The sequence below is a fragment of the Scomber japonicus genome, chromosome 2, assembly GCF_027409825.1.
Source record: "Scomber japonicus isolate fScoJap1 chromosome 2, fScoJap1.pri, whole genome shotgun sequence".
In the NCBI taxonomy this organism is placed as follows: domain Eukaryota; kingdom Metazoa; phylum Chordata; class Actinopteri; order Scombriformes; family Scombridae; genus Scomber; species Scomber japonicus.
The window spans coordinates 36,852,170-36,876,393 of NC_070579.1; the positions used below are offsets into that span (position 1 = coordinate 36,852,170).

A 24,224-nucleotide genomic window follows, 5' to 3' on the forward strand; every position below is an offset into this window, starting at 1 on the left:
GAATGACCCTGTGGAAAATACAAATCTGCTGAGAAACTGAGAAAAAATATCAGCGTCAGTATCACTGACCTCTGATCTTTTCGTTTCTTTCACTCTCCTCGTGGACTGACAGCAACCAACAGGATGTGAGAGTGAGAGAGTCTGACATGCTTCAGTTGAACTCAGGATTTCTCTGTTGAAATATGCTATGTTCATATTAGTATGGCTTTACTTTTACACCGAGGCGTGCAAACAGCATGTCTGCATCTGTTCATGTTTGTTTTAACTAGGCTAGACCTGCTTTATTGGGTATCCTATAATGATATACATCCTGATGGTTTTGGTTTGTTTGCCACTTCAACAGTTTAGTATATAACATCAACTATGCTATTGTCAGCGCTTAACAGTAACCGTTTTGGACATTTGTTGGATATTGATTGTTTTGGTGCGGATTCTGCCGACTTTGGTTCTCTAACTATCTGCTGTGTTTTTGAGACACCATGGCAACGGAAGAGTGGAGAGCACGCTGGCGATGTTTGTTCACCACTTCTCCATCTGAGTTTAACAGTCTACAATAGTATATAATATCAAGTACACTATACTATTGTCATTGCTTACCAGGATGCCAGGATCGAGTATAAGATCTCTCTGCTGGCTCACCAGTCAGAGTGTCATCTCACTTTCCCTTTAAAAGCCAGGAGTGCTTACACTTTGCTATTAAATGTTTTCCTCCAGAAGCAGACGTGACTCTGAGACTCATTCTCCACAAAAACAACATCAACTCACTTTGTGATGCATATTTATGCATAGAGGGCCTGACTGCACACATACACATTGACACATATGAACAATAGTGGAAGGCTCATTCTCATTGAATCAGTTATAACTGATTTGTTAATTCTGATAAATATTATAACGATTCTTCTTTAAAACATGTTGATGTAATCCTTTTAGTCCATGTGTGTGTCAGATTGTACATGCATTGGTGTCCTGCCTGGCGCCACTGTGTGCCAGCCGTTAGATAGGAGGAGGAGATAAAGTGGAGTCTTGCATGCCTGAATGTTAAAGACTGAACTCCTAACAGTGTAATGAGAGCTGCAGGAGACTGTATACAGACCATCCAGCTGCCCTTCCATTATCTTCACCACACGCTGCCATGGATTCTGCTCATCATATTATATTCATGCTGTGATAAAGTGTCCAAGTGTGTTCAAACACTGGACTGAAGCTTGTGTAGTTTCTCTGAAATGATATAATTTCTCACTGTAAAAGTTTTCCTTTTATTAAGAGTGAATTTTCTGCATAGGAATTTCAACCAGCTATTTGTCTTGATCATCAGTCTTACTGAGTCTTGCTTACTTGCTGAGTTGTTTTTGTTGTTATTAGTTTTGTTTTGTTTACCATTATTTCTTCTTCAGTGTGGATATAATGTTTGATATGCCAATCTGCCTTTGTTATCACCTTATAAAACGTAAAAGTGCAACCATTTCTCTCTCACAGTGTGACAGTGAGAGACTGATACAGCAGGCTGGATTATTGTAATGCAGTCCTGTCTGGTCTACCCAAAACCCTCATAAATCAGCTACTACTGATAGAGAACTCCTGACCAGGACCAGAAGAAGAGAACACATTACACCCATTTTAAATGTTTAACTTTTTTTTTTCTTTGTAAATGTTTTATTTTTTATTCCTTTTCTTTATGTTGTTCTTGGTCTACACTTGTTCTGTGTTATGTTGTGAATGAACTACATGAACCTGTATAAAAGCTGCTATATAAATAAAGCTTGATTGATTGATTGATGATGAGTAGGGTACATATTGTAAGTAAACTTCCATTCACATTAAAGAAGTGTATTTCATTTAATATCAAAGTCCTGGATTTCATGTTTCCAGTTTATGCAAATCATTGTGCTGCTACTACAGTAATTATGGCAGCCTAGTCAAAGCCGATCAAGTGTCTTTATGCTACCGTAATTACTGCAGTAGCAGCGCAATTAAAGTGCCAGATTTTGGTGAATTACTGATGCATCGTATGTGGCTCCAGCTGCAGCCCTAAATGTTTTGTCAAAAGGCCCAAATCAATTTTTTTAATAAAAAGAATCTCACTCAAAAAATAAGTCACTTTTTCTAAACAGCGACTTTAAACATCTGCTGATTAAATCAAAGTGAGTTTATAACAATTGTGATTAAAAGTGAAACTTCTGAAGATATTTCAGTTGAGGCAGTGTTACTGAGTGAAAGGCAATTAAAAATGAGGGCATATTTGTTTTCCTTGTGATCTAATTCATTATTGTTATTTATTTCTATGTGCATTGTTTTTGCAAAATTATTTAAAAGGATCAAAATACATCACTACTACTACTACTGCTGTTTCCAGTAGTCATTGTCCCTGGCTCTGGTGCTCTGGGTGCTCTGGGCTTAGCCTGGATCTTGTCAACTCCTAAATCCATCCTTGGACAGCTCAGCTGGGCTGGACAGCTTTGACTTTCTGTGTTGGTCTTTATAAATGTGCGACAGAGTGATTATGAAATCATCAATAATGAAAACATATCTTTGTATCTTTATTTATCAGAGTATACAAATTCCAAAACTCTAAAATGTATTCCTCCAAGTGACCTTTTTAAATATATTTCCATTTACATACAGTAAACTCTGTAACTTTATGTAGTCGATGTTCCTGAAATGTTAACACACAGCCCATACCGCCAGGAACATGTTTTCTTTTCTTTTATGTAATGCAACACAAGACTGCCAGTAGCACACATAATGCTTCTGTACCTAATTGTCTGATTGACACTTTCCCGAACCTCCTCCCCAATGTGCTCAATGTAACTCATTCAAGGTTGTGAACAATGATTGATGGGGATCATATTTGTACTGCTGCCATTCTCCCGACCAAGACATGGCAGTTTATGAAGAACAGTTTATGGCACTATACATAATCATAATCGTTATTGTGTAATCTGGCATGGTACCATTGTAACCACTGACACAAAAATATTGTGTTGTCTGATCCCAGCATCACAATAATAGTGCTTAACCTTTGATAACTCAATAATACATCCTACATTTTTAATAGGCTTCTTTTCAACACACAGACTTATCTTTGGTTGCATACAGTATACAGTAGCTGTCACGCCATTGGCCATTCTTGGCTCAGTGTCAAATAAGGTTTGGCAAGATGAGCAGTTCAAATATATGTTAAAAATAGTTTTAAAAGCAGCATCAGGTTTGTTAAAATGTACATTTAGTATTTTTGTTGGTTTTATATCATTTGAAATGATATTTACACTATTTTTTTTTACCAAAAGTAAGACTGAATGCTCCTGAAAATGTCAAATGGTGTAATCATAAAAGAATGATAAATATTCAATATTTTATCCACCTACGGTGTATTTAATTGTACATATACAAATAATTATATGTTTAAAAAAATGGAAATTGCTCCTATTGACACGATTCCCCAGATTAAATGTAATATTTAGGACAATTGTATTCCATTACCTTTATTTAATAGAAAAAGTTATACTGTAAGATCATGCCAAACTAGTTGATAGTTCAATTATTTGGTGCAAAGTTTCTATGGTTACACCTTAGACAGGGTTCACACAAAAAGAATGTGTGCAAGTTATTCATACGTTCATTTTCAAATTTGACTAAACCACACAGACAAAAAAAATGTCATTGACCCACTTGCAGTATCCATCTGGTTAAATATTAACTCCTTAAACAGATAACAGGTTACAGCACTAAGGATACTGAATACAGTATAGGCTACAAGTACATTTTACTTCACAAAAAAATACATTGAGAAAACACAACCTTTTTCATTGAGTACTTTCATATTAAGTAAATACTATTTCCCTTACGTGAAAATTAAAATAGCATGAGATACCCCCAGCTTGTAAACCTGTGGAGATCTATGGTGGAGATATCGTAGTATGTCACTCTGCAAGGTCAATAGTCCACAGTGCAGGAAACAGGAAAAGGAGGAGCTAATCTTAAAACTTTATCTGCAAGTTTGCGCTATGCTGGAACAAACAAGGTAGGTAAATTGTCTTACATGCCTACTTCAAAAATGAAAACAACGAGCTAAGAATAGTTAATTATGTTTTCAATTTATGAAAACTGCTGTTTGTGGTTTTAAACACATTGTGTTTAAATATACTCACTGTACCATTAGACTTAACTATACAAAAGGTTATACACAATGACTAAGACATTGGAGTAAGGAGCACGGTGTTAGTAGGTGATATTTCTGGATATTTCTGTTATTTAGACCAAAGACTTCATGTTTAATATTAGTTTGGCTCGGCGTTAACTCTAACACCACTTCCTTGTTCTATGGAAAACATCAGATACATGAGGAAGTGGACTGGAGTGACACAATACAGAAGAGAGGAGGGGTAACTGGAAACACGACAACCACAGAGGGCTTAGACACTTTGGTGCGTATCTGTAAAAGGAAAGGTAAGATACCAGTCATACAGTAGGCTATAGCGCAGCACAAGGACATGTATATGTGGTCTTGGAATTGAGGCAGGACATGGGCCATGCTTAATGACATTCAGAAAGGCCTTCCATTATACTGTATTTGTCATTTCTGGTCACATGTGGCTGCTAGTGATTCTTGTGGAATTGTGAAATGTCAATAGTCACCTCCCAAGTACTGTTACAAATTCAGTCCACATCTAGTCTTCTATTAAGCTTGTACCAACCACTCCCTTCAAATGAAGATAATGTAGTTTAACTATACAAACTGCTGCTGGTCTGAAAGTGGTGAATCAAAGTCATTTCAAAAGTAATAGAGCTTAGTCCCACATTGTTGTTTGTGTATATGTGTGTGATGTTGCAGGTAAAGGTTTTATTTAATTTTTTCCCCCTACTTTCAGGTTCCGATACTTACATTTGGACAAAAAAGGTACACATCATAGGGACACCACTGAAACAGAGAGTAGGGGTGGTAAGGCCAGAGACACAGGAAGACTTTCTGGATGTGGTGAAGGATCTGCAGACATGGAAGGGAAAAAAAGACTCTTAAAAAGTCAAGAAGTCAAAAAGAAAGTTAAAGGGAAAGTTAAAGTCCATGTGAAGCAAAGGTTTACGGACATATTTGAAGGCACATCAGCCAGTCTTGCTAAGTTCAAAAAGGTCTACACAAGACTGTACATTACTCAACAGGGTGAGCAGTATGGTTGCAAATCACATGAGTTTCTCGATCACTTTAAACTCCCAGATGAGGCATCACCATTTTCAGAGATCAACTATCAAGAGATTGACTTCATGAACATCTTCAAACCAGGAAGAAACATTACCCATCAAAGACCTGTGAAAGACAAAGCCATCAAAAGAGTGATGACAAGCGGGATTGCTGGCATTGGCAAGACAGTTGCCGTTCAAAACTTCTCCCTGGACTGGGCAGAGGGAAAGTCCAACCTGAACATTGATTTTGTCTTTGTGCTCCCTTTCAGAGAGCTGAACACGCTCAAAGGGGCTGAGTACAGTCTTATGCAACTCCTTCTTCACTTCTACCCCGAACTGAAACCGTTAGAACACACACAGACACTGGTTAATGAGCAAGTGCTGCTAATTTTTGATGGTTTGGATGAAAGCAGATTTACTCTGGACTTTGACGGGACCGTGACAGTGAGTGACGAAGATCAGAAATCGACGGTGGATGCGTTGCTGACCAACCTCATCAAAGGGAACCTGCTGCCTAATGCTTTGCTCTGGATAACTTCCCGACCTGCAGCAGTCAGTCAGATTCCCTCTAAATACATTGACCAGATGACAGAAGTGCAAGGGTTCACTGACAAACAGAAGGAAGAATACTTCACCAAGAGATTTGGTGCTAATCAGATCAAAGAAATCCTATCTTGTCTCAGAGGGATGATCAGCTTCTGTTTCATGGGCCACATCCCAATCTTTTGTTGGGTCATTGCTGAGGTATTTCAGAAGGGATGGGATGACCAGAGGAGTCGAAGGATCACAACAATGACAGAGTTGTACATTTCCTATTTGCTGACTCAAAAACTCAGAACAACACAGAAATATGGGGGAAAAAGCTCAGAATCACAGAATGGTGCCATGCTCTTAAATCTGTCCAAGCTGGCCTTTGAGCAACTGCAAAAAGGAAACATCATATTTTATGAAGAGGACCTCAAAGAATGCGACATTGATGTTGACAAAGCCTCAGCGTTTTGTGGATTTTGTTCAGAGATCCTGAGGGAAGAACGTGGGCTTTACCAGAAAAAGATGTTCAGCTTTGTGCATTTAAGCTTTCAGGAGTTTCTCGCTGCTCTTTACATGTTCCACTCCTGTGTGACGAAAAACATCAGCACTTTGAAGTCCTTCCTGGATGCTGACCCCACAGATCTGGACTTGACTGAGTTGCAGAAGAGGGTTGTGGATAAAGCCCTGCACAGTGAGAAAGGTCAGTTGGACATGTTTCTCTGCTTCTTCCTCGGATTCTCATTGGAGTCCAACCAGACAATGCTACAAGGATTACTACCACAGATAAAGAGCAGCTCAGAGACTGTTGAGGAGATGAAGAAATACCTTCAAAATTTTCATCCAGGAAACATCCCACAAGAGAGGTGCATGAACCTTTTCCTCTGCAAGTATGAGCTGAAAGAAGAGAGATTTCAGGATGACATCAGAAGGTTTCTTTCTGGAGCTAGACTCTCACCCATTGACTGCTCAGTAATATCCACCATGCTGCAGATATCTGGTGAACTGATTGATGAGCTTGACCTGACGAAATGCTGGACACCGCACTTTTGCACTGAGAAACTTATCCAGCCAATGAAGAACTGCAAGCGGGCACTGTAAGTACCATATACAGTTAATTGTGAAGAAAATAAGTGTATTCAGACTGAATTTCTGTGTTCTGATATGCACACATTTGACCATATAAGTGGTTTTGCTCCATTTACTTGCTGAAAATTCACAAATAGACTGTAAAGATTCATACCAGAAAGTGGCACATATAATTATTATGTGATTCCTTTCCAAATACATTTAGATGGTCCCAAAAGCTTGGTGACATAAACTGGGGCTTTTTAGTGAGGTAGTGTGTAGCTGGTGAATTAAGTGGTAACATGTTGAGTTGCGATGCCCATGTGCTAGCCTAACTGAACAATGCGATAACACAATTTATCAAACATATTGGGCCCTATATCTTGCGGTCGATGGCGTGCGTGGCGCATGTGTCTTTGTTAGTTTCCCCCGGCACAGTTGTCATTTTCTCGCCCTGCGCTCACGTTATCTAAATAGCAAATGCACTTGCACCAGTCTGTGCGCCTATGGGTGTGTTGGTCTCAACATGAGGTGTGATCAGACGCGTTGCTATTTTGAGGCAGAGGAAAGCGATTGTGCTACTGACCAAAAAAACAGGTCTAAAGTCACTGGCGCATATCTTACTGTTATTTTAGGGCTGCATTATCAAGAGTCCAATATGCTCCTATATAGGCGGGTATATAAGCACTGTGCTTGTTACCACACGGACGTGCAGCAGCACACAAACATGCAAAACATAACAAATAAAAGGACCACAATGTGAATTCGTATTATGATGTACATCAACATATTAAAAATGCATGTCATAATATTCATCAGATTTAATTAAAAAATTGTTGAGCAGTGTTGTGACAGTCCTAACAACCTATGAAAGTCTGTAGCCTCTGATGCTGCACAGAGCGCAGTGCCATTACCCACAGCCACTCACTGTTTATTAAATCAGCTGATGACACCAGGCTGCTGCAGTATAACCACAGACACCTCTACACTCATCACACTGGTTGGTTATATCTCCATATTCTTCCTTTATATGAATTAAATGTGAGGTTAGCAGCTCATCAGCCAACTTTCCTTTCAGCAAAAGTAACTCATGTTATATTATTGAAACGCATTGCTGGGTAAATGCACTGTTTTAATAGCAATCCGCCAATGTGACAGAGCTCCTTGATATTAAAGGGATTGGGAGAAGACACTCTGATTGGTTTACCGTGTGTTACGCCCAAAACACAATTGATGAGGGGGCTTAAGTCCATCCCTTTTAGACCATGCACCTGGCGCAATGACCTTTTTCCACCGTTAAAATATAAAAAGTGGATTTGGATACGCCCCAAAGGCACTTGCGCTACGTGCTTCACGCCATGCGCCATAGATCGTCAAAATAGGGCCCTCCTGTCTCTCAATTGACTGCAGACTATGTGATAAATCTCTGTTAGGCAGTTATTAATGCCAGGGTATCGGCCCCCAGAATAAACTCAATAAACAAAACTGTTGTTGCAGGGTTCATATTCATTCATATTATATATCATATCATATTCATTTTTTTTCAATAAAATATTTAGTGAGCCATAAAAGGAGCATAGTAAATTTTCTTGATTGCCCTTGGATAAAATGTATTCAATAAATAAATACATCTACATTGGTCCTGTTTCGTCAAATAAAAAACAAAACTGTACCATCAGCCTTAATGAAAATGTAATTTACAAGTGGTGCAATCCCTTAAGCTATGAACTTTAAAATAATGTGGTACATATAGCATTGTGATAATCTATCACAAATGGTACAATATTTAACTATTTAACAATTGTACTGTCCAGTTCATCTTTTTTCTGCTTTTGCTTTGTTTCTGTTTTACAGACTGAAGAGTGAACTTTTGAGCGATAAACCCCTTAGGACACTACTCTCCATTCTTCAGTCACCAGACTCTTGCTTGCGGGAGCTTTGCCTGGAGTGTGTTTCTAATGTCAACATTCCTCCACCTGATGCTCTCTTTGATGCACTGGGAAGTCCTAACTGTAAACTCAAGACACTGAGGTCAGGTTATGATCAATATCTGAACTATTCTCCAGACTTTTACTTTTGTAGAGCTGTACCCTTATCTTTTAAAATGTGAGACATTTATAGTTATATTAGAGTTTGTGTGCATACTTATTGACTGAATTACATTAAATGTTAATCATCCCAGGCTCCCAGCACATCTAAACCTGACTGTCCCTACACATTATTTATAAATGATGTGATGTTTTATACAGATTGTCTGGCTTTTCTCTGGATTTTTGGCATTGTCACATGGTGACCACTTTGCTTCAATTAAAACAATCATCCCTGAGAGCACTGGACCTGACTGACTGCATATACGGTTACCCAGAAGATTATAGTGGATATTTTTCAAAAGAGGTGGAGAAGAAAAAGCATGAAGATGTCAATGATGAGCTAACCCTGCTGACTATTATTCCTGCTATCTTGATCAGTCCAGTCTATAAATTGGAGGAATTCAGGTGCATGTAATTAGTGCTTGTTTTATATGCCTCTGTTTATGAAATGTACTATATAAACAAATCATCCTGCCTTGCCTAGTGACAGCACCATCCTCACATACTGTTTTCTTGTTAGCAAAAAAATGTTTGAATCATCAAGTATTTTTGTATTGACTGCAGCATGCGTGGTTGTCTCCTGAAAAGTAAATGCTGTCAAGTGTTTGCCTCGGTCCTCTGCTCAAATTCTCAGCTGAGAGAGCTCGACCTCAGCCGCAATGACCTGCAGGATTTAGGAGTACAGCTGCTCTCTGTTGGACTGGGGAGTTCAAAATGTAGGCTGCAGATACTGAGGTACTGGTAGACACCCTGGACTCACAAGTTGATCAGATATTAAGCAACATGTAATACAGGGTGAGGTGTGGTCTTTATTTGTTGAGAGTCTTTTCTCTGCAGGCTGTCATGTTGTGGGATCACAGAGGAAGGCTGTGCCTCTCTGGCCTCTGCTCTGAAGTGCAACCCCTCCCATCTCAGAGAGCTAGACCTCAGCTACAATCATCCAGGAGAATCAGGAGTGTGGCTGCTCTCTGAAAGATTGGAGGACCCAAAATGTAGACTGACAAAACTCAGGTAAATAAACTGCAGTGTTACAACCTTAAATTAAGGTTTTATTCCCTAATGCAGATAGAAGTTAAATCCAGTAAATGTAGGGTTCATATGATCTGTCAAAATCCATTGTCTTCAATAGTTGAGATCCACCATCTTATCTGCAGCCAGGTCCCAGTCCTTTATTATTATATTATTATTATATTTTCAATACGTAATCATCTCTTGATCAGTGTTGTTTTCAGCCTCTGATAGACACACTTCATACTAATGTATTTTTAAAAAGAAACTATCTGCTGACAGTTTGCCACAGTCTGACAGTTGAAATTTTGCTTACTACATCATTCCATGTGTGTTTTCCATTTGATAGTTTAGTTTTCAGTATTGTTCAGCAATATAGAATTATTATTTTTTTAAATAAATAAAAACCATGTATCAGTAGGTGTGACTCTATGGTAAATATTATATAACGTTTCAAAAATGTAGAAAGTAGGTAGTTGCGCCCCTGCCTCACATTTATCTGCTGACCCAGGGGGTCCCATCCTTAGATTGGGAACCTAGTAGATTGCTGCTCTAACAGTGGTGCTTCAGTATTAATAATCAAATTATGTCATATCACTGAGCAAGTGCTTTTACTTGTATATACATGTTGCAGCAGGTACTTATGCAACTGAAATAAGTATTTTTTTTAGGTTTGTTTATAAAACAGAATTTATGTTATGAATGTATATGTATAATATATGTGTATATAAATGTGAGCCTCAAATGTAATTTGTATTAATATCTTGTATTCATTTGAATGACTTCCAGACTGAAGGCTCTTCCACACTGAAGGATCTTTCTCACTTTTTGTTCTTTTTGTGTTCCTCAGTGTGGACCATAATGAAGAGCACTGGGTAAACCCACAGCTTCTCAACAAGTGTAAGCTTTTTATTCACTGAATTTCAGTTTTCCTTGTTTGACAGGCAAAACTCAAGCCAAGCCATCATCCTCCATTTCTTTAATAGATGCCTGTGAGCTCACGTTTGACCCCAACACAGTGAATGAACACCTTGTCCTGTCTGAGTCCAACAAAGAAGTGAAGTATACTGAAGAGAAGCAGCTGTATCCTGATCACCCAGAGAGATTTGATAAAACGAAGCAGGTGCTGTGCAGAGAGGGTCTGACTGGACGCTGCTACTGGGAGGTGGAGTGGGATGCATTCGTGAATATTGGTGTGGCGTATAAGTGTATAGAGAGGAAAGGATGGTGGGATGTAGACATTGGCAGTATCAACAAGGCCTGGTGTTTCACTATCACCTGTTCTCAAGGTTATACTTTCTGTCACGGCCTCAAGAGGACTTTTATTCCTGTCCCGATCATTGATGTCCAAGCATTCCTGGACAGACCAAAGAGACTGGGATTGTTTCTGGACTGGCCAGCTGGTGTTCTGTCTTTCTATTGGCTGTCTGGTGACACAAAAACTCTCCTCCATACTTTCCACACCACCTTCACTGAGCCTCTCCACCCAGTGTTCATGGTTATTGGTGGATCTTTGACCCTGTCCAGTGTAGTGAAGCCAAAAATGGATCCTGTGAGTACTTCTGGTCATTTTCTTAGCTCACTAGTTCTATCAGTATCACTGTAAAACAAAAACATTTTTTTCTGCTTTCCTTTGATTACAGGATCAGTCAAGCTTCATACCTGAGGTGATGACAGAAAGAATAGGCATCTCATACAAGTAAGAGTCCTACTTTCTACAGAAGCCACTTAAAAGCTGCATCAAGCACCACAAAGCACATTGGTCTGGACAGGAAGTCAGACACAGAAACTGCATAGAGCAGCTGGTCATTTTTCAAAATAAAAAAACCAATGCAGACTCCTTATCCAAGTACAAAAATCAACTAAAATGACCAAATCAACTACATTTGACCAAAATTGGGCCATTTAGTTGTGCTGCTACTGCAATAATTATGGTAGAGGGAAGCCAGTTTTTTGGGTTTAATTGGGCTGCCATAATTACCGTATTAACAGTACAACTTAATTTAAATGGTGGATTACTTACCCAGAGTATGCTGCGCTTCTGAACCGCTCATGGTGGGGTAGTACACCGTACAGAGGACCCAACAAAACTCTGGCACACCTGGAATGCGGCACATGCCCGGTGGAAAGCCCGGATAACATCAATCAATCTTTATTTGTATAGCGCCAAATCACAACAAAGTCATCTCAAGGCATTTTACACATAGAGCAGGTTCTAAACCGAACTCTTCAGGTTTTAATTAAACATCAAGCAGGATGCTACTGTCTGTTTTGTACAGAAATTGCCCACCACTGGAAAACCAGTCGTCAACAAGAGTGAATGAAAACAAACAGAAATGAAGCAATTAGGCTTTTATTAATGAAAACAATATCTGATTATCAAATCTGAATTTGAGCTCTTATCACAGGTGGCTGATGTGAGTATTTTCCTTTAAACTGTTCTATGTGCATACAGGTTCATATTCCCAGGTCCAGGTTTGTTCCGGTGCTCTGTGACTGGACTGGTTTTTAATGTGACTCACGAAGGGGAGGTCAGATACAGGACCCTGATCTGGGATCACATGCTCCTCCAGCCTGCTCTTAAGGTTCCTGCAGGACCACTGTTCAGCATCGAGTGTGCTGAGGACTCCATCCGTCAGCTCCACCTCCCACACTGTGAACCTGAACCTGGTGAGAACACTACTGCGCCCTGAGATCACACATCCAACCAACTGAAAATGTTCTTGTATTTACCTAAAGTCTGCATCAGTGCTTTTTAGTATACATGCAGAGATGGAAATAACACTGAATGAAACTGTTATGAGGCCACATGTGATGATTCTGCATTTTCACAGCACTGGTCTCTGAAAGCCTCAGTGTGGTCAACCTCTCCGATGATGGAATGAGCATCATACAGCCGCTGGAGGTCACTCAAACCCACGTGGTGGTGGACATCCCTCACCTCTCTGCCTTTGGCATCATCTGGGATCTCATCAAGAGGTTTTTCAATTTCATGACAAAACCAATTAATGGCCAAGTCCTGCTGTTCCTGCGACGACCGTTCCCCTCAGGGAAACAGATCCTCAGTGTGATTCTGCTACCGAGCAATGTGCCACTGCTGGAGGTAAAACCCTCTGTCACACCCATAGTTTACCATCAGTCCCCTCTTTTCTTCTTTTTCTATGTTCCAATTACTTGTAAGTCACAACAGTGGCCTCTTATCCAGTTTCTATGTGAATAAACAGATCATTGGGCCTTCTGTCATCAGTATCTTTTTGCAGGTGAATTGTGCCCTCTAGTGGCAAGTCATTGTAACTTCAAGTTGTGAAATCTTCATGTGGAAGCCCTCTAACAAGATGTTATGTTTTCACTGAAGGTAAAAGTGCAACATACAGACTCTCAGTTCATCCAGGCACCTTCGAACTGTCTTATCCACAGAGAACAACGTTACAGCCTGTTTAGTGACCCAGACAGCTATAAAATACAGCCTGGTGTGAGTATGAGCATCACACACAGCTTCTGCTGCATCTGAATACAAGTCAAACAGCACCATATTGTAAAATAACATGTTTCCACTTTAATTTCATTTCAGCATGCAGTGTTTTCTAACGAATACGGTCCAAACTACCACCCAACCTATGAGATCATGCTGATGACGAGCACAGAGGAAGTGACTCTGATGTTGAGAGATCCAGAGAGTATACAAGTGTGGCAGCACAACCTCCATCTGCCTGGTAAATACAGCATCACTAGGGTTGCATCACTTGGTGAAAAAGGGTTAGGGTTTCATGTTGCAATTACAGTTATTATTATTATTATTATTATTATTATTATATTGCGATTTGTGATATAATAAACAAAATAAACTTACTAGCTGATCCCTGGTATTCAATCAAATTGTTTCTCCAGTCTCATCTTCAGGCACTTCTTCAGTTCAAACTCTACCAAGGTTGGCAGACGACATCTCAGCAGAGAAGAAGCTGTTCACTGTCAGGTCAGCGTTCATCTACAGAGTGTCTTCTCCTGTTCTGGACAACCTGCTGGATAAACTGCTGGCAGAGGGAGTTATAACTGAGGCTGAGAGAGAGACAGCCATGACCAAACCCAGACAACACAAAGCACGGGATGTGATTGACATGGTGCGGAAAAAAGGGAGAGACGCCAGTGAAAAAATGATGACCTTGTTCTCAGAAGACGATGCATTCCTTTGCAGAGATCTCGGCTTGATCTAAAGCAAAAAGTAAAAATCATGAATCAGATGTTGAGGGAATTGTAGAAGATGGAATCACACACTGCATTTAATCTTTTTATCAAAACTGTGTGTCACTATACTCTTAACATAAGTGATACTACAAAGAGTGAGTAGAGACACTGGTATACACTTGTTGCACTGAAACATTCCTTATCAAGAGTCTTTACGTTGTTTATTATATCTCAAAATCTCAGTTATATTCATGTTGATTGAATTGTAAATAAAACCAAGAAAACGTGATGATTAGAAAGTTCTATTGATGTGATGTTAGCGTGCCGGGGAACAGGTCTAGCTGTTGGACATGATTCATTATTATTATTAGTATTATTTTAGTATTTTAATCACTTTAGGGACATAAATAAATGTATGAACAGCTCTGCATTGTAACACAGAACAGTTCAGATTTACTGATGGTGAGTAGCAGCCATCTCCTCAAAATGATGCTGGAGTTATGCAGGATGTCCTGTTTAACACCTTTTATCTTCCTTTTGGTTACAATTTTTTATACTGTTTTGTATTTTTATTGATATTTTTATTGGAAAAGAGATTATACAGATTTATTTGTATATTGAGTGCTTTTTGATTTTATATACTTGGTGACATTTCTATATTCATTTCACTGTTTAAATGTATTTATTTTAATATTATCTCTACACAATTATCTAAAGGCTGTTTGCAGTCTCCTTAAAAGTACAAGCAACATCATTCTGGTTGCAAATATGAAACACTATTATTCTTTGTTTTGTTTACTCAAATTTAGGTCCTTTAAAAATGTCAGAATCAGATTTTAAAGCTTGTGTAATTTGTGTGATGTTGGAGACGTAAGAAATAATGTTCTTGTTTTTTTTTTACATCATGCTTTGAATTTTGTGAGATTTACATGTATTATTTAATATATGATCTGTGTAAATAGAACAGCCAGAGCTACAGTATACTGAGGATACAGTGTACTGACATGAGTGTAGAGCTGATGGTGCTGCTGTCACAGTGTCTATTTCTCTCTCTCTCTCTCTCTCTCGCTCCACATTGTTTATAAAAATGAGTAAGTATTTTTCATAAGAAATATGAATTACCATAAACTGTAGGTTTGTAATATGCAAGGAAAACGTGTGGTTGTAGAGCCAATACAATAAATCCCTGAGTCACTCCTCTGCAGTCCTGTGATAGTAAAGTCTGTTGGTGTACATTTTCTCCAATATCACAACTCCTCCATTGTCCACCATGGCAAAATCATTACTTTCAAATAACATAAATTCGAACACCACCACAGGGTCAGGTATAGTGATGTTTCCTCCCTCAGTGACTGTCAGGTTCTTTATTTCCTCAGTAGCAGCTGAGATCATCACTTTAAAATGTAAAGTAATGAAAGTTGTAGCTAATAGTACGTTTCTATAGCAAATGCTTACAAAAGCTCCTATAATATCTAACATACTTTGACTTTTATGTGTTTTTCACTGTTTCTTCTTGGGTTCAAGTCCTGGAGGACATGAAATGTGCCGGTTTTCTGACTAAAAGTCAATTGTTACTCAATGGTTTTTTATACATGCTTTCTGCCGCACTCTCAGAGTCTCAGATGTTGGACATGAATTGGGGTCTACGATCCAGGACCACGTTGACGAGGAGGCCAAGAAGCCGGAAGATGTTGTAGAAATTATATCTATACTGTGTCTAGTTCATGACATTCACAGCCTCGTGGAGTCGTTTATTCTGCACAGAAGAAAAGAGACTGACTTGCACGCAGCCAAGCGAATATTATAGGCAGAGGTATAGAAGTCAAAACACACCAGTGACTCCTGTTATTTTCCACAACCCCATTGAGCAGAACCAACCTGGCAATCTCTTTGGTCAGGGGCACAAAATGGGCCATCTTTCTGAAGTGGTTAACAGCGGTGAGGATGGTCATGTTGCCATCAGATGTGTGACGGCCAGAGAGATGTGGGACTAAGGACAATGTGGCACAGGGAGGGGTTGTGGAAGCTAGTGGGAGCCTGGCGAATGGCTTGTGCTGGTTGCAGACCAGGTATGTGTTGACACACTCCCATGTGTTTCCTTCAAGGGTGGCCCACCAAAACTGGAGAAGGACATTACGGGTTCTCTAGATCCTCAGGTGGCAGGTGAGATTGGATGCATGGGCCCACTGGAGCACGTAGACCTCAGAGCTGGAGGGATGAACAGACAGACAGGTGGGGAAACACTGGGCTTGTTCTGACCCTTGGTGGTGGACCTCACCCTCTCCTCAATTTCCCAGGTCAAAGTGATGATCGGGGCAGGGAGGATGGATGTACTATATAAACACATTTGCCTCATCCTGCCTTGCCTAGTGACAGCACCATCCTCGCATATTGTTTTCTTGTTAGCAAAAAAAGTTTGAATTATCAAGTATTTTTGTATTGACTGCAGCATGCGTGGTTGTCTCCTGAAAAGTAAATGCTGTCAAGTGTTTGCCTTGATCGTCTGCTCAAACTCTCAGCTGAGAGAGCTCGAACTCAGCTGCAATGACCTGCAGGACTTAGGAGTACAGCTGCTCTCGGTTGGACTGGGGGGTTCAAAATGTAGGCTGCAGATACTGAGGTACTGGTAGACACCCTGGATTCACAAGTTGATCAGATATTAAGCAACATGTAATACAGGGTGAGGTGTGGTCTTTATTTATTGAGAGTCTTTTTCTCTGCGGGCTGTCATGTTGTGGGATCACAGAGGAAGGCTGTGCCTCTCTGGCCCTCTGCTCTGAAGTGCAACTCCTCCCATCTCAGAGAGCTAGACCTCAGCTACAATCATCCAGGAGAATCAGGAGTGTGGCTGCTCTCTGAAAGATTGGATGACCCAAAATGTAGACTGGCAAAACTCAGGTAAATACACTGTAGTGTTACAACCTTAAATTTAATTAAGGTTTTATTCCCTAATGCAGATAGCAATTAAATCCAGTAAGTGTAGCATTCATATTATCTTTCAAAATCCATTGTCTTCAATAGTAGATGATAACCGTGTTCAAGGTATACCGCGATTTGAAAAAGCCACGATAACCGAAACCGCCAAATTTTCTAACATACCGTTCCTAAGGTATGAGCTGCTTTTTGTCTGGTCAAAGACAGGAAGTGGAAAGGTCAGAAATCCCTCAGGCGGTGCAGCTGCAGTGTAGAGTATCACGACCCCTCACACTGTCATTACAGATTCAAGTTAAATGAACATGTCTGTCTTTATTTTTCTGCCTTTTAGGAACATTTTAGAGCTGTAATCGCAATACCGTGAAACCATGATATTTTTTCTTATGGTTATCATACTGCCAGAATCTCATACCGGCCCATGCCTACGTGCACTTGATTATAGAGGGGCAGGGGCTCAAAGGTAGAAAAGGGCAGAGCAAAGTGCGCGCCAATTTTTTTTCCCCCGGTCCTTTACACAATATGGAAATTAATGTAAAATTAAAAAATAAAGTGCTAATAGAAAGCTAACTACTTAGCTGTGTGTCCTGTGTAGGTGAAAGTGATATGAAATTGCCATTTATTTTGTGTCAACAAATTATTGTCAACATGAGTTCATTCACATTATCATAGGCTTGGAAGACATGCAAAGCAATAAAACACTGGTTTATTATTAGGCTATTTAAAGTTTAAATACAGATGGTAATATTTCAAAAACAGATAACCTACAGCTTATATCCCCAGAATGCTGAAATTACTATATTATTATTATGATTATGATTATGATTATTATTTTGTTAGCCCACACAGTAGTAGCAAATAGTCACAATAAACTTTATATCTAAACCTCGGACCTGTACTTCAGACCTGTAGTGAGGGAAATATGATCCGCCGTAAACACGGTGCATTTTATTTTGAAAATTTACCCGGTGTTTTATTATGTATTTTGTACACAATTTCCTGTCCCGCACGATCTGCTCTGTGCTGAAATGCTCCGACGTCCAGCAAAAACAGAAGCTGACACATTGACTAAAATAGAGCGTTTTCTGAAATATTACTCATATTTAAGCACGTTGAATAAGTGGACGGTGACTAGTTAGACCATAACTCACAGGTTCACGTTGCTCCACTGTCACGTCTCCTCAGTTATCCATGGGGCAGCAGCTCTCTCTCTCTCTCTCTCTCTCTCTCTCTCTCTCTCAGGGGCTCAAGCACCCCTGCCCTATGTGTGCACGTGCCTGCACTCCTTTATTATTATTCATGACCTAATCATCACTTGATCAGTATTGTTTTCGGCCTCTGATAGACCCATTTCAACGTACTTTAAACAAGGAACTGTCTGCTGACAGTTTGCAACAGTCTGACAGTTTGATATTTGCCATGTCAGTGTGGTAAAATAAATTAATGTTTAAATATACAGTACCAGTCAATGGTTTACACTACTCATTTTTGTTTGCTTGTTTTTCTATTTTGCACATAGTACATCAGTACTGAAGACATCAAAACTAGTATTGGAAATATCTCAACCAACTTAATGACGCCATCACTTGGAATAGTTTTAATTTAACAGGTGTGCATTGTTGGAAGTTAATTGGTGGAATTTCTTCTTAATGTGTTTGACACTAAAAGTTGCTTTTATTCTAAGGTAGTGTTGCTAATCAGCAAATAGCCGCTCAACTTTTTCAATTTAAGGTCACTTTTTCAAAGTCAGTCAATCCGAAACATTTCAAGAACTCAGAGGCAGCCACAAAAACCATCAAATACTTTGTTAAAACTGGCTCATATGACGACTGTTCCAGGAAAGGAAGACCAGCTGCAGACGGGTTCATTATCTTTACATAGTGCTTTTTTAGTCTTTTTGACCACTCAAAGCACTTTTATACTGTATGTCACATTCACCCATCCATTCATACATTGATGACAGGGCTAACTACACAGGGTGCCAACCTGTTTATCAGATGGAGAATCACATATTTATACACTGTTGGCATACCCATTGGGAGAATTTTGGAGTTAAATATCTTGCCCAAGGACACATCAACATGCGGACAGGAGGAGCCGGGAATTGAACTGTCGATTTTTGATTGGTGGACAACCCGCTACCTCCTGACCAATAGCCACCTGTTGGAAAAGCATTCCAGGTGACAACCTCATGAAGCTGGTTGAGATATTACGAGTCCTAAAGGCTATATGAGAAATCTAAAATATGAATCATATTTTGGTTTGTTTAACAATTTTGCTCACTACATGATTCCATATGTGTTATTTGATAGTTTTGTTTTCAGTATTGTCCTGCAATGTAGAAAATATTAGAAAATAAATACATAAAAACCCTTGAATCAGTAGGTGTGGCCACACTTTTGACTCTATGTTAAAGATTATATAAAATCTCAGAAATGTATGAAAACAGTAGCAATGTTGGGTCTAAAGTAAGCAAGTCAGGGGAGATAGGCCTATGGTTTTTGTGTGTCCTGATCCTTTAGCGTCTCCCTCATTCAGACAGGAAGTGAGCAGACTGGTTTGATAACGAGGCTGTAACAGCAAAACTATCCAAAGACGACATAAGAGGTTGAAGCAGCATCGTGGCGAAATGTAAAAAACTTTCTTTGGTCCTTTGGCCCCCACAGTCCTGTCAATGCAATTACCGTTGTCACTAATGGAGCAGTCACTCGTGACAATGGAACCAGATTTGAAAACAGGTTACACACAGATGTAGAAACTGGATCGATCACCATCTTTAACCTCACCACCAATGACAGTGGAATATTTGGGGTTCAGTATTTAATGGAAACAGGAATCCTGAGGCAATTATTTAACCTCTCTGTTCATGGTGAGTGACCTCTTCACTGCCTTCATGATGTGATGTCTTTAGTCACTGTGAAAGATTTAATGACACTTTAGTGTTCTTACTGTATTATGTGCGATTTATTTCAGATAATCCAGTCATTCCTACTAACATTTTGGAGGGGGGAAATGTCACTCTGGATGTTGGAGTAAAGGAACTAGAGAAAGACATTAATGTCAAATGGACACAGGGTCCTAATTTTGCTGACAATCGGATAGCTGAGTGGAAGGACAATAATATCTTTATTGATGAACACTCCAAGAATGTTCTGCAGCTGAACCCACACACTGGGTCCCTCACCTTCATCAGAGTGACAAAAAACTATACTGGGCCTTACTGTGTCAAGTATCTGTTGGGACCTAATCCACACATACTGAGCCAATTTTTGTTGACAGTCCTTGGTAGGTGTTTTCATTTTATATGCACTGTGTGTTTGTATCTGTCTTTTATCCTTACACAGAACAGATAGAACTGAGACTTGTTAGTTCTTGCAGATATTGAGAAATGGTCTAATAACATAATAATACATTTTATTTGTAACACATATTTATATGAAAAAAATAATCAGGCATCACCTTGCTGAAGGTCCAGAAGCCTCCCACATAAGTTATGTTAGCTTTAAGAAGAAAAGTCTCATTTTAAAGTACAATTGAGTGTCATGGATCTCAGTCTCAATCTCCTATTTTTCCTTTTAGAACCAGTTCTCGCTGTACACATCTGTTCACCCAAAGTTACAGAACACTCGCAAAATGACGGGAGCTGCCATATTAACTGTTGTGTGAAGAATGCACCTGAACTAACATTGACCTGGTACAAAGGACAGGAGGAAATAAACCAGACCAGCAACCCAGACATCTCCACTAACCTGTCCCTCCCTCTGGAGATCCAGGATGAAGGCATGTACAGATGTGTGGCAGCCAACCCAGTCATTAATGAGACAATCTTTGTCAACTCCACACAGTGGTGTCCAGCTCATGCAGGTACAGCTTGTTCTGTCCCCTGAGGCATTTTTTGTGTTTGTTCGAATGAAAGATGCTATGAAAAGTGTCTGACTCTGCAGTTTCACTCAGCTCCTTGGAGCATTTCAATGTCTTTTAGGTCATTGCTCTGATTGCAATCACTAAATGGCAAACAGATAAAGTTAGTATCCACAGCAATGTATTTAGCAGCTAAGAGTCAGTGGAGATCACAGGAGCTGCAGAACATTATTACCACAGTGCCACAGGTCACAGATATATTAAACATGCCTCATATTTACTTACCTTTAGAATGTATTTGGTTTACCAAGTGAGGACATTAAATCACCTGACTTTTAATAGAGAAAACAAGAAAACACATACTTTTAAACCTCAAAGGCCGGCTAATTCCAATGGAAGACAGCCGTTTATGCTGCAGTCTCATGTATTGACACTTGTTTGCACTGATGCACTGTAAACTGCACTTTAAAAGAGAGGAAGATGTAGAAGAGGAACAGGAAACATAATAAATAGGAAAAGCAAACACTCAATTATTAAACTTATTTCAAATGTACACTTCACTAAAATAAGGATGGTATATATTTCATATATCAAATTACAACACTACAAAATATCAATAAAACCATTCATTCATTTTCTCCCCTTTTTTTTCCTTCCCCACTGGGCTTTTGATTACAGCTGGCGCTGTCCATTTTCTGCTATGTCATCAATTTTCCCACACATCAGATGACACAAACTAACCACAGTACATTGTGACATGCTGACTAATCAATCATGAGACTTGATTTTATTTACATGAAAGCAACAATAATTACCAACATCAAGAGAGAAAAAGAAAAATAACAGGAACCAACAGTAAGAAGCCCTTTCTGATTAAGGGCCCAGCAGGATAAATATATAATAAACATTTTGTTGTAACTCACTTTTGTGTTGTTTAATGGAATGAATACATTACTGATTATCATGTGATCATGTTTCTGGCAAATTAAAACTATATTCAAGGTAGAGAAAAATGTTTGAAAAATGTTTGGTTGAATCATTTACAGATTCTAGCATGATCGGGTGGATTATTGTAGTGGTTGGAGCTGCTCTGGCTGTTGTTGTATTGGCAGGGTTGGGTTACAAATTCTGTCCACGCAGGCAAAGAAACAACCAAAGAGCAGAAAGTATGTGATACCATTTTCTTTTTTCTAAATTAAACAGTTTATCATTGTTACTGACAATATTTTCTGTTAACTGACCTTGTTGTCTTTATATTTAATCTCTCTTTTCTAATCTAGAATGCTATACTGTAAGATATAAACAAGACGACTCTGAGGTATGTATCCCAAAGACTGTCAGAAAACATTTAAAAACAAGGAAAAACACAAAACAGACATTTCACAAGTAACATTAAAAACATGTGTTCAGTTTTTAATCATATTGAATTTATTACACACCTGAATTTACATAATGATACTAAACCTCACAGAGAGAAAGTTTGGACTTAATAAATATTCATTTGACATAATAATGGGAGCATTTAAAATGTACATCATATGGGATACAGTTTTTGACTCAACACCTGGACACAGTACATATGAATGTGTTTCTACACTGTAAAAATCAAAGTATAATATAAATAATGTTCTTCTTTTAGAGTGGGAATGACCCTGTGGAAAATACAAATCTGCTGAGGAACAGAGAAAAATATCAGCGTCAGTATCACTGACCTCTGATCTTTTCGTTTCTTTCACTCTCCTCGTGGACTGACAGCAACCAACAGGATGTGAGAGTGAGAGAGTCTGACATGCTTCAGTTGAACTCAGGATTTCTCTGTTGAAATATATTATGTTCATATTAGTATGGCTTTACTTTTACACCGAGGCGTGCAAACAGCATGTCTGCATCTGTTCATGTTTGTTTTAACTAGGCTAGACCTGCTTTATTGGGTATCCTATAATGATATACATCCTGATGGTTTTGGTTTGTTTGCCACTTCAACAGTTTAGTATATAACATCAACTATGCTATTGTCAGCGCTTAACAGTTACCTTTTTGGACATTTGTTGGATATTGATTGTTTTGGTGCGGATTCTGCCGACTCTGGTTGTCTAACTATCTGCTGTGTTTTTGAGACACCATGGCAACAGAAGAGTGGAGAGCACGCTGGCGATGTTTGTTCACCACTTCTTCATCTAAGTCTACAATAGTATATAATATCAAGTACACTATACTATTGTCATTGCTTACCAGGATGCCAGGATCGAATACTCACCTGACTCCTGACTCACCAGTACATCTATAACATGCCAGGAGTGCTTACACTTTGCTATTAAATTTTCACACAGTATAAACAGCTGTGGATAAGAGACACTGTAAGACTCACCCACATTCATTAACAAATCAATACAGATGTTTTAACATCAGATGTTCAGATACTTTCTTGATCTTATTGATAAAATAGCTGAGTGGCAGTGGAGCGGCTTTCCTCCAGAAGCAGACGTGACTCTGAGACTCATTCTCCACAAAAACAACATCAACTCATTTCGTGATGCATATTTTTGTGTCTCCGCCCATCAGGTCACTGTGCAGGCAAGCTGCACACCACAAAACCATACAGAGGACCTAACTGCACACATACACATTGACACATATGAACAATAGTGGAAGGCTCATTCTCATTGAATCAGTTATAACTTATAAGTGATTTGTTAATTCTGATAAATATTATAACACTTCTTCTTTAAAACATGTTGATGTAATCTTTTTAGTCCGTGTGTGTCAGCACTGGCGTTCTGCCTGGCGCCACTGTGTGCCAGCCGTTAGATAGGAGGAGGAGATAAAGTGGAGTCTTGCATGCCTGAATGTTAAAGACTGAACTCCTAACAGTGTAATGAGAGCTGCAGGAGACTGTATACAGACCATCCAGCTGCCCTTCCATTATCTTCACCACACGCTGCCATGGATTCTGCTCATCATATTATATTCATGCTGTGATAAAGTGTCCAAGTGTGTTCAAACACTGGACTGAAGCTCGTGTAGTTTATCTGAAATAATACAATTTCTCACTGTAAAAGTTTTCCTTTTATTAAGAGTGAATTTTCTGCATAGGAATTTCAACCAGCTATTTGTCTTGATCATCAGTCTTACTGAGTCTTGCTTACTTGCTGAGTTGTTTTTGTTGTTATTAGTTTTGTTTTGTTTACCATTATTTCTTCTTCAGTGTGGATATAATGTTTGATATGCCAATCTGCCTTTGTTATCACCTTATAAAACGTAAAAGTGCAACCATTTCTCTCTCACAGTGTGACAGTGAGAGACTGATACAGCAGGCTGGATTATTGTAATGCAGTCCTGTCTGGTCTACCCAAAACCCTCATAAATCAGCTACTA

The 24,224-nt window shown here is 39.1% G+C and overlaps 1 protein-coding gene across 1 annotated transcript in view; it reads left to right on the forward strand.

Annotated features, from left to right (window-relative positions):
• Positions 1-4,995: 4,995 nt before the first annotated feature.
• LOC128366822 (NACHT, LRR and PYD domains-containing protein 12-like) overlaps positions 4,996-24,224 on the forward strand; it is a 31,828-nt gene continuing 12,599 nt past the window's right edge. The window contains 8 exon segments of the mRNA XM_053327591.1: positions 4,996-6,806; positions 8,632-8,808; positions 9,027-9,272; positions 9,432-9,602; positions 9,705-9,877; positions 16,780-16,826; positions 16,828-16,955; positions 24,164-24,174. Of these exon segments, the coding sequence (XP_053183566.1) occupies positions 4,996-6,806; positions 8,632-8,808; positions 9,027-9,272; positions 9,432-9,602; positions 9,705-9,877; positions 16,780-16,826; positions 16,828-16,955; positions 24,164-24,174 (2,764 nt within the window).